Source organism: Cataglyphis hispanica, chromosome 11 (assembly GCF_021464435.1).
Source record: "Cataglyphis hispanica isolate Lineage 1 chromosome 11, ULB_Chis1_1.0, whole genome shotgun sequence".
Lineage (NCBI taxonomy): Eukaryota > Metazoa > Arthropoda > Insecta > Hymenoptera > Formicidae > Cataglyphis > Cataglyphis hispanica.
The window spans coordinates 1,731,922-1,748,805 of record NC_065964.1 but is presented as its reverse complement, the minus strand read 5'-3'; the positions used below and the strand labels follow the sequence as shown (position 1 = coordinate 1,748,805).

The 16,884-nt window shown below is 30.9% G+C and overlaps 1 protein-coding gene across 4 annotated transcripts in view; it reads right to left on the bottom strand.

Annotated features, from left to right (window-relative positions):
• Positions 1-341: 341 nt before the first annotated feature.
• Positions 342-16,884, bottom strand: part of LOC126852682 (phospholipid phosphatase 1-like) — a 33,421-nt gene continuing 16,878 nt past the window's right edge. For all 4 annotated transcript variants that reach the window (XM_050597713.1, XM_050597715.1, XM_050597714.1 and 1 more), the window contains exons 3-6: positions 7,712-7,866; positions 5,627-5,862; positions 4,357-4,477; positions 342-3,853 (exon numbers count right to left, since the gene is read on the bottom strand). In XM_050597713.1, the coding sequence (XP_050453670.1) occupies positions 3,452-3,853; positions 4,357-4,477; positions 5,627-5,862; positions 7,712-7,866 (914 nt within the window). In that variant the 3' untranslated portion in view covers positions 342-3,451. The remainder of the gene's footprint in view (positions 3,854-4,356; positions 4,478-5,626; positions 5,863-7,711; positions 7,867-16,884) is intronic.

Genomic DNA, 16,884 nt, shown 5'->3' with positions numbered 1-16,884 from the left:
TAAAAAAATAAAAAAAAAAAGTAATCTTGAATAAAAAATAAGCATTTGCACGTATATTTACTGCAACACGCTCGGTTATGTATACATATGACTGCAAGACGAATCACACATTTTGCGTAAACTAATTAAATTATTAATTACAGTTCTCCGAAACGTCGTTACGCGCGAACGCCTTCTATTTCTATTTTAAATAAGATACTTTTTACAATATGTACAATTTTGCATTCGCAATTATAATGACGGAATGACGGAAATTGGCAGATATATTAAATAACATGCCTTTCTCTCTCTCTCTCTCTCTCTCTCTCTCTCCTCTTTCTCTCTCTCTCTCTCTCTCTTTCTCTCTTTCTCTCTCTCTCTCTCTCTCTTTCTCTCTTTCTCTCTTCCTCTTTCTTGATTACGCACAAAAATTATAATCGGCCATGTTAAAACTCATTTACATACGAGATGTAATCACCTTAATTTCGCATAACTTGCCATTATTCATGGCGCATATGATCGCATTGTAGTATATAAACAGTACTTATATTTATGGCCCATAACTTTGACAGATGAACACTTTATGTTCATATACGTAAGCGTTATTCAATACTATAATACTCGCGGAAAGTATTCGAGGCCTGGGTCGAACGTGACATTCTTACCGCGAATGGCTTTTTCCGTGGGTTCAGAAACCAGTATAAGAGCAGTACTGTCTCGCATTAAAAATCGCTCTATTAACGTCCATTTCTCAGACTTAATAATAATAAAATGAGATGATAATACTATGTAACTATAATAATAATACTATTATTTATCATACACGTTTTTTCGCTCGTTTCTTAAATACACATTCATATTTCTAATTCTCTCTCTCTCTCTCTCTCTCTCTCTCTCTCTCTCTCTCTCTCTCTATTTCTCTCTGAACATCATTACAAAGATCCTTTTGCAATAATATATCAATCTTATTATATATATCTATTACCAATTATATGTCTCACTTGTAAATAAATTAAAAATTATCTCGCAATATGTAAAAATATAAAAGTTAGATTTTGGAATGTAAATAAAATATTATTAAAACATACCTATAAAAGTATCCTTAAATATTAGATGAATAAATTAATTTCGAGCAAAATTCATTTTCTAAATATCTTTTCGAATTAATCTTCTGATGTCACTCTAATCTATTAAAATTTCTAAAAAATTCCACGTGATGTAATATAAAATTAAAACAAAATTGAAATTAGTACGCGGCCTACCTTTATTTTGACATTCAAAAAGTATCAGAAGGTTAATGCGAGGAAATATTTGAATAATGTAATCGCTACGGCAGCGTAAGTGTAAATTACTGATAAGAATGGAGCATTTGGGGCATCAAGAGAGAAGAAGTCTCAACATCGACGAGACAAAATATCTCGGATGCACCGTCATCAACTTATCTCATATCGTCAGAATTATTATGTGCGAGTTTCTCACGTTGCAAATCAAAACTGAGCAAGTTGGTCAACAATTACACTGTTAAAAAGTTTATAAAAATTCAGACACATTTTTGTCTGAATTTTCAGATCTGGGTATCTGAAAGAAATTTCAGACGATCTGTCTTAATCATCAGAGTCGTTTTTCTGAAAGTTCAAAAGAATATGTCTGACAGTTAAAGCGTGTCCGAAAATTCGGACAGCATTCTGTCTGTAAATTCAGACAGCGTGTCTACAAAAAAGCTACAGACACTTTGCTGAAGTTTCAGTCATTTTTTTACAGTGTAAAATGTCACGAAGTCACGAATCTCCCATCGATTTTAACATCACTTTGCGATCTATCAGAACTTCAACGCGTTCGCGACTTCGATATGTACATTTCTTCGGCACAATGCAAAAATATTCGACCATTTCATCGACCTGAGCAGTGTGTAGGAATAGAAAAATAGATCTCGTGTGCAATGTTTCGTTTCGTGAATGTAGGTTCCGAGCTAAAAACCACCAATCTCTCAAAGAGTTACTCCTAGTTACTCCTATCCTTCAGGAAATACAAAAAGATATATATTTGGTAAAGCATCGATACGATTGTATGAAGCCCTCTTTCCATTATCATTTCATTTTATTATCGTTGTTTCTCTCTGACGCCACGCTATGTTCATCGTACACAAGTACGCGTTTACTTATTGTTAGAAAAGAACCAGGTACAAGTGTAAAAAAATCTACTTTTGATATTGTGTTTTTGGGATTCCAAAAGTTTTTGTGTTCCTCTGTTTGCTACACTGTAAAAAAATTGCCTAAGAATTTAGACAAATTTTTGTCAGATCTGGGTGTCTGAAAGAAATTCCAGACAATCTGTCTTAATTATCAGAATCACTTTTTTGAGAGCTCAAAAGAGTGTCTGAAAATTGAAAGATCCGAAAATTCAGACAGTGTGTCTGCAAAAAAAAAACTGCAGACAGTTTGTCTGAACTCATACAGCACAGAACATTTCAATTATTGCAGCAATCTTAGAATTGCAAATTTCAATCAACGCAATATTGTAGAGACATTACAAGAACCTGTCACTATTTCATGAGAAATATTACTGCAACATTCCAAAAACTTTACAAAAAAAAAGATAGTATTCAATTGCTAGTTCTTGTTTACCGCTATACGACATGCAATGCATTATCCATTTCGTATTTGAGTTTTAGTGATGAGAATTATATAAAGCTTGTAAAAATCAACTAGCAGGGGATCAAAAATGTAATAATTATTTCTATCAGTTTAACTTCTGATACAATCCCAACGCAGTGAATTCAAATATTAGTCTGGTTGTTTAAAAATAGATAAATGTTCGAAATTCATTCGTTTATTGTCTACTTAAAGCCGCGTACTCACGGAACACGAGCACGAGCGAACACGAACGAGCAAGCATTCATATTCAATAAATTATTTGGTGTGCAAAGGATAGCTAGCATGAAAACAGTCGTTTGTTGCATTAGTGAGTACATGGCTTAAGATAGAATCTAATATCCATATAAATAAAATTTTTAATTTTACGAATTAAATTATTTAAATTAAATTATTTTATTATTTATTTATGTTAACAAGTGTTTTTGTCATATAATATATATACTGTAATATTTGTAACTACAAATATAAAGCAGTTTAGAAAATGTATAAATGTTAAGATAAAAATTTGTATATATTATATTACTATAAATACATTTACAGTAATGCATTGCATTATAACGAGTATGTTACATTGTAAGATTACTGCAATGTTACATTGCAATGTTATTGCAATCTTGCAGCAATATTTTGCAATATGCATGGTTCATTGTATAGTTCATTGTTACATTGAAATATCTATGTAATGTTTCTGCAACTTTTTTTTGCTGTATGGGAAATTTCAGTCAGTCATTTTTTTTACAGTGTATCCTCCCCTCCCCTTTCATTCCCCCTTCCTCTCTCTTGTTCCTCCAAATCGCTCGAACATATCTCGCGTTTATTTATTTCTTCCAATTCTTGGTCGCGATGTCTTTCATCTCACGGCCTTCCGAGATATCAACGATGGCAGGATCGAGCAGCTTTTTGACACTGTGCTTACGCTGCTTCTCGAAGCCGCTGATCTGGCCGTTCTCCAACGTCTCGTTAAGGGCGTGCACCGTCTTTGGAACGACGACGACGACATCGGCGCCAATATGCCCGAGGCAGAAGTGACGGCAGGGGATCAAGACGATAAAGAGACCGAACAGAAAGCCGAGAACGTCGCCGGCGAGTACGTCCCACCAATGGTGTCGGTGGTCGCCCACCCTGGTCATCGAACACGTCACGGCCCACATGGCTATCAGGCACTGCAGCCACGGTTTCAGAAACAACGTCCGATTCGGCAGACGGTTTTGCAGATACCACTGTGCGATACGTATAAAAGCAGGTTTTTAAAAAAAGGGAAAAAAAAAGAAAAAATCGATATTCGTGTGTCTCTTTTATTTTTTTATTTTTATTTTGCGCGCGATATTTGACGCGGAAAAAAAAATTCATTCATATTCCCGAAATATTCGATTCCCTTTTCCCACTTCGGAGCGTGAATCGCTTTGTTTTTATTTCCGGAAATTTACTTGGCGAGACTCGCGTTTTATTATCTATTTATCGTGCGTCCCGCGAAAATCGATATTTCGTTAATAGATTTTTTTTTTTGCAAATTCTTTGATTCTCATCGCTCCTAGATATACTGGCTATCGATACCGAGGAAAAATATTCGATGCTGGCATCTCAGTTTTCTGTATTGCCAACAGGTTGCTGAACCTTACCTGACGCGTTCTCTCCTTTTTTCTTAAGTATATATCACACAAAAAATATTTCTCAAGTAATAATAAAATTAATAATAATAATAATAACAATAATAATTTCTTACCACTAAGAAGATGCTTGTGTAGAGGGAGATAGCCGAATGACCGGAAGGAAAAGATTTGCTGGAATCCTTGACGAACCAATCGGAAAACTCGGTATTCGTGCACGTGTAAGAACTTATGTATCTGCAAAAGAAAAATGAGAGACATATACATAATTATATTTGTTCTCTGGGATTAGACGCATATATATATATGTATACAAAATAAAATTTAAATATGTTGAATAATTCGGTTATATTCAGGAAAGAGGGAGAACCCAATATAGTTTTTTTTCATTGTCTCATTAATAGTAATATATAATAGGTATAAATTTTTTCAAATTATGCATTTATCAGATTACTCGAGTAAAATAAAGAGCTAAGTAAACCTAATATAAAGATATATGAAAATATATTCTACAAGATAAATAGATTAGAGAACATTATATAACCGACTGCGCGTAACGAATCTACATTCTTCGCAATCGGTATATAAATAGTTAACTAGACTTATGCAAAAAATTAACATTTTTCTATATATATATATACAGAAAAATGCAGAAAAAATACCGGAATCCTAAAATATCTCTTTTTAAAAACAATTATTTTCTTTATAAAATTATTGATTCATCTCATTATTCTGTACATAAAAGTATTGCGGTAAGATTATCGAAAATTAAATATTTTACAATATATTTTATATTTAATATCAAAATATGTTAGAATAAGCTATAAAATAATTCGAAAAATACCTAATGAAAAAATACTTTATTATAGTGTTTTGAAAAGCTCTCGAGATAAGCTACAAGAATATTAAATAAAAAAAGAATTTCCATTTAAGATTCTAAAGTTGACCTTGAAATCTCCTTCATAACTGCGTTCAAATGGTATCACCGTTTAATGCATTTGTTGAAACCGTATAATTTTTGCATGTAATATTTTCTTTAAATGCCTTGTTTTTAAAATATTTTAGGGGGGTAGTATTTTTTCATATAGATTTCATAGAGACTGGAATTCAACTCAATCAACAAGTCCACCCTTTACTCATATCTTGGCTGATCATTCCCGTTTGATATTTTATGTGTCTCATATACATCAGATATCTAGAATACATAGTTTTCGGTTTCTTTGTTAGAACCCATTAAGTGTAGTTAGCCCATGAACATACTCCTGGTCGTGTCTCACTGTCCACGCCGTAAAAAAAGTCGACTAAATTGCATTCCGGTAAAAACTAGTCAGAACAAAAGAAAACGTGGGGAGAGAAAATGAGGAGGTAGAGAAAGATTGTGCTTACTCATCGGTGCAGTTGGTTGCCTCGCGCGGTTTGCACGTGTCGAGAAAGTGTGGCCGCGGTTCGCCGATTAGGATTTTCATGACCTCACAGACGAGTGTGAGCATAACAAGTCCTATGGAGTAATGACTGTACCAGGACCAGATCTGCTTGTTTCTGGTCAACTCGACCTGGTCGTGATTCGGCGCGTTGCTCTTGTAACTGTCAGCGGGGTGGCAGGCACATTCCGCGATCCACATCTGAAACCAATTACGTGTGGATTCTGTTAAGTTATACGCATATGTCGTAATTTCTCTTTAAGCTTGCATATATGTCATGTCTAACATAAAGAAAAAATTATATACAGATTGTTTCATATCGCGTTCAAAAGGGACGTAGGAAATTTGTAGGCAACTCACACATACAACGTGTATTGCGATAAAAGTGAAAGCTATATTTCTGACGTAATATTGGCAACATAACATATTCAGCGATTAAATAGCAATTAAACGTGATTGGTTCTTACTTTTAGAACCAACAAATTAACGTCGAGTGTTGACAAAATGATGCTTAACTGTTAAGTCTGCTGAATGCGCCCATTATTATGCGTAACATTGATAAAAATTTCATTATGTATTTTTTTTTCTAAAAATACTTTAAATATTCAAGATGAATTATGCAAGATGTAATTACAATTCACAGATTAATTTTTATAAAAAAATTGCTTTACTAGAATTTTAGAGTTGTATATGTTTCTTTATTAAATATTTTAATATTTTATTTAATATTTTATATTAAGTTTTTTTTTTAAACTATAAAACACATTTATGTCAATTTTCAACATTTTACCCGCTGATGGTATTGTAATAATCGAAAATGATAACAATATACAAAATGCAAAATGTATAAAAATATATTATTATTCAATTATTTTGTTTGCATAGACATCATTCATTTTGACCCAAAAAGTATTAACGTTAATATTGTCAATTTGCTTTCTTTTTACGAAGATACAGTCAGTATAACATTCAGGCTTTTCGTAATCCAATCATGTCGGTTTACAATATTCATCGCAAGGGAAAAATTATGAATTATTTTTCTTCACACCAAATCGAAAGAAATTATTTTTCCTCGTATACATATCGCCACATATTCTTGATAATGCAGATTGCTTGATTAAATCAATTTCAAAAAAAAAAAAAAAAAAAAAATTGTACAAATTAGAAACTTGCACATTTGCTTCCTCATAATTTTCTTTTTCTCTATAATATCAATAGTAATCGTAATTAAAAATACGTCCAAATTTAATATTAATCATTTTTTAATGATACTTTATTCATGTAAAAATATTTAACCCGATATCTCAAAATTTCAGGAAATTAGAGTAACCTTTTTTGGAAAAATTCAATATTTCATAAAAAATAAACCTTTTCACCAATTCTCATCAAATTCAATACCAACTATCCTTTAATAATATTCTATTCACATAAAAATATTTAGACCAATATCACAAAATTTGCGGAAGTTAGAATAACAATACCCTTTTTTTGAAAAATTTAAAATTTTATAAAATATAAACCTCTTCACTGATCCAAGCCAAGTATAATATCAATTAATCTTTAATGATACTTTATTCATATAAAAAAATTTAGCCCGTTTTCTCAAAATTTATGGAAGTTAGAGCAACTACGTCCTTTTGTGCACATACATACATACATACATACACACAAAGTGACATTTTTTAAAAATATGTTTTTTCGACATTTTAGAACGTTCTGAACACATTGACATCAAATTTGAAAAAAAAAAAATTTAAGAAAAACAAAGCTTCCTCTATGAGGAAGCAAAAAAAAGAAAAAAAAATTTAAATGAGCATTATACCCGATGAATAATGTCTTAATAATTTATTTTTTACGATTAACATAGATACGAAAAAGAGATTAGAGTGAATTGCTTATTCACGATTATTGTGTTCAATTGGTATTTTCAAGGCACTCTACATGACAATAGAAATGTAAAAATGATAAATTTAACCCTTGACTTGTACGGACTTACGTCATATGCGTCCAAAAGTAACTAGGAGGAAATAGGAACGAGAGCGATACTTACGACTATCATGGGTAAACTGATGCTGAGGATTATCAATAAAGTCATGGAGATTGTGTCACCCGTGAACTTGAACGAGATCTTTGGATCATTGCAAAAGAAACCGATTTGCTGGTACGGTATCACATTGAATTCCAAAATCCCCAGAAGTACGGTTACTGAAACGCAACGAGTCAGGATTAATTTTATATACGTAAACCATATCATTATATCACAACATATATAAAATTCAGCATGTATATATGTATATATATATATATATATATATATATATACATATATATATACAAGGTGTCCGGCGTCAATAATAATTCTCTTATTAAGCATTATAGAAAAAAGTGATACAGGACTTTTCTCCTTAGTTTTATCTGCTCTACCTGCATACGACGGATGATGCGATTGATGCCGAACACCCTGTATATGTGTGTGTGTGTGTGTGTGTGTATACATATATATATTTATATTGATTATAAAATGTTGAGTAAAAATTTTTTTTCTAACATAGGACAAGTCACTTCCAATAATTTTTTTTTTATATATAATTTTATATATAATTCTAGTTTCCAAATGCCATCACATTTATTCCATCACATTACAATTTTGAGAAATCTGTGACGTCACATTTTTTTATTGAAGAATAGTGTTATGTAATTCCTGGACACGAATTATAATACATCCTGTAAGTGTATATGTATATATATGTGCATATATGCGCGCGCGCGCGCGTGTGTGTGTGTATATATATATATACAGATAAAGCGGATTAAACCAAGCAGAAAAGTCTTTACCATTTTTTTGTATATAACGCTTAATAAAAGGATTATTATTGAGTAAAGTTTGGTCAATCATCGCTGATCTTTAGCCATCTTTAGTCAGTGAACCAAGCGCTTGAAGTGATCATGAGCGTTCAACTGTTCTAACGCAGCTCACTGACGTGCGCTAGGCTAAAGATCGACGATGTTGTCCAAACTCAATAATTTACTCAATAATTCTTTTATTAAGCGTTATACAAAAAAATGGTAAATGACTTTCTTGCTTAGTTTAATCCGCTCTACTTGCACATTATGGGTGGGACGATTATTAAGACACCCTGTATATATATATATATATATATATATCAAATAATTCAGAAGAAAATATTCCTAGAAAATGATTGTGCTGGTCACTGTATGAGAATAAAAGATCATATAAACACGATTAAAATTTTTTTTTTCAAAAACAAGTTATTTGATAAAGATTGATGTGATACACGTATGCAAATCTTTGTCTCTCTTTTTGTGTTTATTTTGACGCAACTCTAATAGTGTATAGCGCAATTTAAACTATCATTATTTGATTGTCGTAGCTTTTATAAGTGATGTTGTCCGAAGGATATATATATTAGAGTAAAATGCCTAAGTAAACATCAAACTAACAACGTAGCATCCGAGATTCAAGTGGGCGATAAGATTTTTGAAAATTAATTAATTAAATGTTTTATTAATTGATCATTTGTCATTAGGCATACCGTCGTATCAGAAGCAATAAGTAACTTGTCATTCTTTATTTCTACTCACGATAATTTTGTATTCGCGCTGTCAAAGAAGCTATATCGCGTTGATTATTAAGAATCGAATGTTCATGTTCGTACAAACTTTGTTATTGACAATGACCGCGATATTATAATCATATATATTCATCTTTCCTCCTGAATCATATTTATATCCTCCTATCATACGTACTGATAGCATACTGATTACGACGAGACCGCTTTGCACGCAAGTATGACGTCATCGACCGGCTCTCGTCGAATTTCCTTTCCTGCTTGTTCATATCGGAAAACTTTCTTCGCGAACACGTTTTCCCAAACGGAAATGGACAACTGTCGCTCTCGCGGGAGAGAAAAGATGATGAAAAGAAAGAAATGACAAACGTAATCTTGGTGGCCGATGTCGTCGCTCGCCCATTAACACGAGTACTGCACACTAAATGCGATTGCACGTAATATTATCATTGGCGGAGATGATTTAGTACGCATGCGCAGATGTGACGCTCGAAAATTTATTCTGATGATACGCGAACGTCTGAGCAGGCCTGTCAAATCCATCCATCGATTATAGATTCGTTTAAAAAAATGCAGTGATCGATCAATTTGTGTCCATCGATCAATCTTTAATAAAGATTGGACAGGCCTGATATATTCCTCTTTTAAAAAAGGCATGTTAACTGAGTGAAGTATCAGTTTATATCGAAATATTGACCTCTTTTCCGCGATGCTGATTGGTTCTATCATTGCGCTTACTTCGTGAGTGGCTGTTATCGTACATTTTGACAGTTATGTGTATCAAGACGTAAATAGTGTATTGTGTGCCATTAAAAATGTATAATAAAAAGAAATAAATGGCGCGCGTGAAGCGCGCGCTTCGTGTTATCTAGTGTATATATAAAATAATCCGTTATTCTAAATTTAAAGAATGAAATTTTTTGCGATTTATAATAATTCAAAATAACTTCCTCTTGTCACGGAAAATTTGGCGATATTAGTCGCGATATAATTCTCCTCGACTCCAGGAATATTTGATTCTCAACATTTTGAACAGCGTTTTTTTTTATATTAATAGAATATATATACATTACGCAAAACACATCAGGCTGATGAAGTCGATCGAATTTGGTCGATTTTAATGCAGCTGATCATAAATATTGTGTTACATTTGAGAATATTGAATTTATGCGAATAATATTAATAACATAGTGACAACCGATGGAGCGGACAATATTTTAATTAATTACCTAAATGATGATTAAATTATGCATTATTATATCCCGGCATATGTATCTGTAATTTTATTAAGCTGTATCATTGATGCTGTATCATACATAATATATAAATAAAAGATATATTATTTCAGTTAAAGAAATATAAAAGCTTTATTTAAAAAAAGAATATTCTAAATAGATACTGTTAAAAAACAAACAATTTTCATATTCAAATTAGTCCAGAATTCCATTGAATATACAATCCTTATGTAAACAAAAACTAAATAAAAAACTTAAATGGGCGATTTTACATTAAAATTAGTCAGATAATGTAAAATACTTCATGTCAAAGAATTATAGTCTATTTTGAATGAAAAGACATAAGAAAGCAATGTCAGATTCTTTCCACGCTGATATATTTCCACACTATTTTGCAAAGGGATTTTCCATTATAGTCATCTCGAATTGCAAAACAAAATATTCTGCGATACTATACTATACGATAATTGGCGAAGCGATAACACAATAATATTTTTTTCTGATATCAACAGAAAATAATAACAAGTAAATTACTTATTTGCCACACGCACTGCGGAGCAAATATACACCAGAAGTATACACCAGAGCGTAAAACAGAAACGAGGATATTACCAGATTGACGTAATGTAAAATATTTCGACATAGAAAGCGTTTCGCCCACAAATATTGACTATACATTTATCAAATTAGATTAGATTATTTATCATTCATAAGACCGAATCGAAAGTTTAATAATTAAATTTAGTTAGATTTATCAGATCCAATATACATAGATGTATATAAAATGTGTTTATAAATACATTAATTATACTTATATATACATATATATATATATATATATATATATATATGCTTACATATACAGGGTGTCCCGAAACTTTTGACACACCCGAAGTGTGAAGGTAGATTGGGCCAAACTGAGTCGAAAAATCCTGTACCATTTCCCTCTATAACGCTTCAGACCTGTATACATATATAGAGTGTCCCAAAACTACCGGGACAACCTGTATACATATACAGAGTGTCCCAAAACTACCGGACTTTCTCTTAATGGCAGATTCCTTAGAACATTTCAAGACGAAAATCCTAATACAAAAATGTCGAGGTTATAATAGTTTTTAAACGGGAAGCGATTATATTTCACAAATGAGAGGGCTGAGATTTTGCGCGCTCAGGTACGGCGAAATAACAAGTGAAAAAAGTGCTTTATAAATGCGATGCTCTTTTTATGAGATTATGATTATCGTATAAATTCACAATAGCATTGTCATTATATGTTTTTTCGCTTCTCTACGCAATGCATTCTTTTTACGAATAATGGACGAGAACTAAAGGCATCTAAAAAATGATTCAAAAATTCAAGCGCCATGTTCCAACTTCAGTCAAAGTGATCAATCAATATTACAATGAAGGTGTCTGTTATGATATGTTATAAAAATAATTTGTATTTCATTACAAAGATTCTAAAATATTTCAAAATGCAAAATAAATAAATGTCAAATCTAATTCTATTACAATTTATTTGTCTTGCATAGCATATCATAGCAAACACTTTCATGATAACATTGATCAATCACTTTGATAGCTGAAGTTGAAACATGTCGCAAAATTTTACTTGAATCATTTTTCAGGTACCTTTTAGTTCTCGCATTCATTATTCGTAAAAAGAATATATTAATACAATGCGTAGAGAAGTGGGAACATATAATTACAATGCTATTGTAAATTTATACTATCATAATATAATTTATAATATCATAATATTATAAAAAGATCATCCCATTTATAAATCATTTTTTTTTTAGTTGTTATTTCGCCGAGCGCGTGAAATCTCAACTTTAAAATATAATTGCTTCCCGTTTAAAAAACTATTATAGCCTTGATATTTTTGTATTAGGATTTTCATCTTGAAATGTTCTAAGGAATCTGCCATTAAAAAAAAATCCGGTAGTTTTGGGATATCCTGTATATGTATATATGTAAGCATATACCCTGTATATAGCATATATAAATATATAACGCCATCTACTATGAAAATTGCAGATAAACTCTGTCGATAAAAAATTTTATGATATTAGAATGTGTGAAAGAATTTGAAAGAAATATAGAAACAGAAAGAGAGAGTGAGAAAGAAAGAAAGAAAGAGAGAGAGAGACGTTGTAACAATAAAAAATTTTAATACTGATTTGTATATAACAATCGCTTAATGTATGTACATATATTTTGACTACAAATGTTTTTACCACTGCATGTATATATCTGTATACATTAAAAAAACACATAAAACACACATAAATCAGACATAAAAAAAGCGAATGAATTGACAATATATTATCCTTTTTTGACAAATTCCAAAGATTAAATTTGTAAGAAATCTTCGCGACGAAGGGAATGGTAATTTTTTTTTTTTTTTTATCATTAATCTAGGGTACATATTTCATAGGGAAGAGTCCAGATTTTGATTCCGTCAAGCACGACGTCATTGCACTCGCCACTTGGTGTGCGCGCAAAAAAAAGCAAGCAGTCTTTTTCTCAACAATACACAATACAAAATACACGTTTCACGCATAATTCCATCAGTTGCGCAAGAAATACTGCTAGTTTGCGGGAGGGTAATTATGATTTCCGCAAATGAATTTCAAATAAAATAACCTTTGTACACAAACGTAATAATTTCGATATTATTAGCGCGAGATTATTGCATCGTTTATACATGTGAAAGTAGTTAAACTTGTTTATGTAACCGATTATTAATTATTAAATTTTTTCTCATGTTATATGGAAATAAATATATTCAAAATTCTCTCCTCAAAACAATTTGACAGTTCTAATTTAAACGATTACTAAATTCGCGATAAAATTTCGGGAAGTAATTCTACTTATAATTTCATGCGGCATGTATACGCGGAAAATATTTTTCAGAAAGTTAAATACATACACGAAATGACTTGTACGAAATGACATGTCGCGATATCTGCTTTGTGTACGCGGTATATAAAATTATCAATAGAAATTTGCCTTGAATTTTGTTGCGATTTATAAATCAATTATAATTAGCCTACTAAAACTTATTTTCCTTCATTAATTAAATTAAAGTTTGCGATTAAAGTTCCTTATTTTGCTACGATTATAAATACTATGATTTAGATTGACTAATCTTAACAGTTTACAAATATACAACATCAAATATTCAAAGTCATCGTGAAGCGATAGTTCATTGAAAACAATTTTATGAAATTCGAGTGATCCATCAAATCAAATAAATCATATCATGTTATATACGCGAATATTTCTCTTAGCATTTTTATTAAAAAAGCGAAGATTATCGAACAGATATCTAATGGTTGAAATCATTTCGCGTGACATCGAAACAATCTGAATATACTCCATAAAATGTTATCATGTATCTTAAAATGTTGTCATGTATCATAAAATGTTATTATGTATTTTTATATTGCATATATGGAGATAAAATTTTTTTTCTACAATTTATTGGCGTCGACGAGTGTTCGTCCTTGTTGCCATTAATTGATAAGGAATCCTTAATCAAAATATGTAAGGTTTTTGAAAATTCGTTCTTTCAGTCTATATCTTATAATGAGATACAAATGTCGGACGATGTAATACTAATCACGCACTAATTATAAGATACAGAATCGGAAATGTGTGTTTGTGAGTGTGTATGTGTCACTGTCTGTGACCACTAGTTTGAATTTGAATCCAGAGTAAGTTCGTTAAGCCCAAAGGATTATGCGGATCAATCTTCCCTATGAGTTGAAAATGAACTTTGTTAATTATCAAATTGCGTACAATAAGTACACAAGATATTAAACAGACGAACAATCGAGATCGCTGTAAAAAAAAAAACAACTGAAACAACTTCAAACAAAGTGTTTGCAGCTTTTCTGCAGATATGTCTGAATTTTCAGACATTCTTCAATTTTCAGAATGCTGTCTGAATTTTCAGACACACTTCAATTTTTAGACACACTCTTCTGATCTTTCAGAAAAGCGACTCTGATGATTAAGACAGATTGTCTGAAATTTTTTTCAGACAACCAGATCTGAAACTTAAGATAAAAATGTGTCTAAAACTTTTAGAAAAATTTTTTACAGTGATCTTGATGAAATAAATATCGTTATAATCTTTTTCCGAGATCAAAATGCTGCATCTTTGGATTTGTAGTAGCCTTGATCTTTCGCTTTCGCGCAAGCTATACTATTTTATCATATATAACAAAGACAAATTATAAAGATTAAGATACTTGTCACACTTTCTCAGCGAGAGATGTCTCACCATGACGTAGAGAAAAATGAATAGACTGAAATTGCAACATCGTGATTCATTCTTAGCTTCACGTTTAACTGTGTTAAATTGAAAAATGATGCAGCGATATATTAATTTGACGCCATTGAAATTATTCTTCTAGAAATTAATAGACTGTCAAAATTTAACACACGCAGAAATCCATATATATATATATAATTAATGATTATAATAAATAGATATATTATAATTAATGATTATAATATAATAGATATATTTATATGTTTTTAACGAAATATATTAATTTCTTCAAAGATATAATAACGTATTTCTTATTTAAATTTTGTGCATTTCCATACATATGTATGTGTATTTGTGTGTATCAAATTTTAATAACAGTTATTCATTCCTCGAAGAATAGTTTTGATAACGACAAATTAATATATTTCACGGCACGATTTTTCAACTTAACACAGTTAAACGTTGAGATTTATGGAACAAAATTTTAACACAACTATACATTAAGATTTATGAAATAAGATTTTAACACAGTTATATTAAAAAAAAAAAAATTATGAAACAAAGTTACACATCGGAGAAAAATGGGGTTACATAATTATATAAGATTATAGTATACATATATGATATCTTATGCTTATCTTTGTTCGTACATCATCTTTTACTATGTTTTGCTTTCAAAAATCTCGTTTATAAATAATTATATATAGAGATATTTTGTATTCGTATTTTTAACATGTATGTGTGATATATTTATTTCACAAAATATATATATATATTTTTTAATATATATATATATATATATATATATATATATATATATATATGTATACAGGGTGTCAGGCGTCGCATCACCCGTCGTATGCAGGTAGAGCAGATAAAACTGAGGAGAAAAGTCCTGTATCATTTTTTTTTATAACGCTTAATAAGAGAGTTATTATTGAGTAAAGTCTGGCCAATCGTCGCCGGGGGCACGTCAGTGAAGCGCTGTACAGCTGAGCGCTCACGCACACATGCCAGGCGCGCGGCTCAATGACGTGCGTCCAACTAAAGATCGGCGATGATAGGTCAGACTTCATTCAATAATAACTCTTTTATTAAGCGTTATTGAAAAAAATGGTACAGGACTTTTTTTTCAGTTTTATTTGCTCTATCTGCACAAGACGAGTGATGCAATTGACACCGGACACCCTGTATATATATATATATATATATATATATATATATGTATATATATATATATGTATATATATATATATATATATATATTAAAACAAACTAAAAAATTCTAATTATATCAATCAATTTATAATTTTATGCAACTAGCGTGTCGATAATGTTGCATAATCTAGTGTCACTGTTGGAAAATTTGTTTTCTTATTAAAAAATATACCGATTAAAATTTTTATGTTAAATATTAACACTTTCATGTGTTAATTTAACATATTGCTGTTGAACTCAAATATTAAATAATTAGAACAACTAAAAAAGTATGAAAATAGCACAATGTGTACATATTTTTAATTTTACACAATAGATATGTTCCATATTATTAATGACAGGATTTATTTATTAAAATTTACAGAAAAAAAAATGTTGATTTTATTCTACAATAAGAGTAACTACAGGCCAAATAACATTTTTTTCAAATTAATTTTATGATTAAAAATATGAAAAAATGTTCACTTTACACCAAATTTATTTCATATTACTATAAAATTTGCATTCATTTTGTGTTGAAATATTAACATAATATGAGTATCACCATTTAACATATTCATATTATATTAAATTAACATGAAAGTTGGTGTGGCTCGTTGGAGGATATGCGTTATATGTTAAATTTAAGCCAAATTTTCCAACAGTGCAGTTTTATGATTGAATAGATGAACCGGACGATGCGCGTTTCCGCGTAGCCCGACATATGTGTATGCGCACATTTACGCGTCTAGGACGATCCCTAAACTGAAATTAGCCTTGAGTCTCCTTAATCCATGACTGACTAACCATGCGTGTCATACTCGCTGCATATGTGAGCTCCAAAGAGACGAACGGACAATGAGTGGCACACATGTGTGAATGCGGTAAACGTTGCGGGGGAGAATACAACACT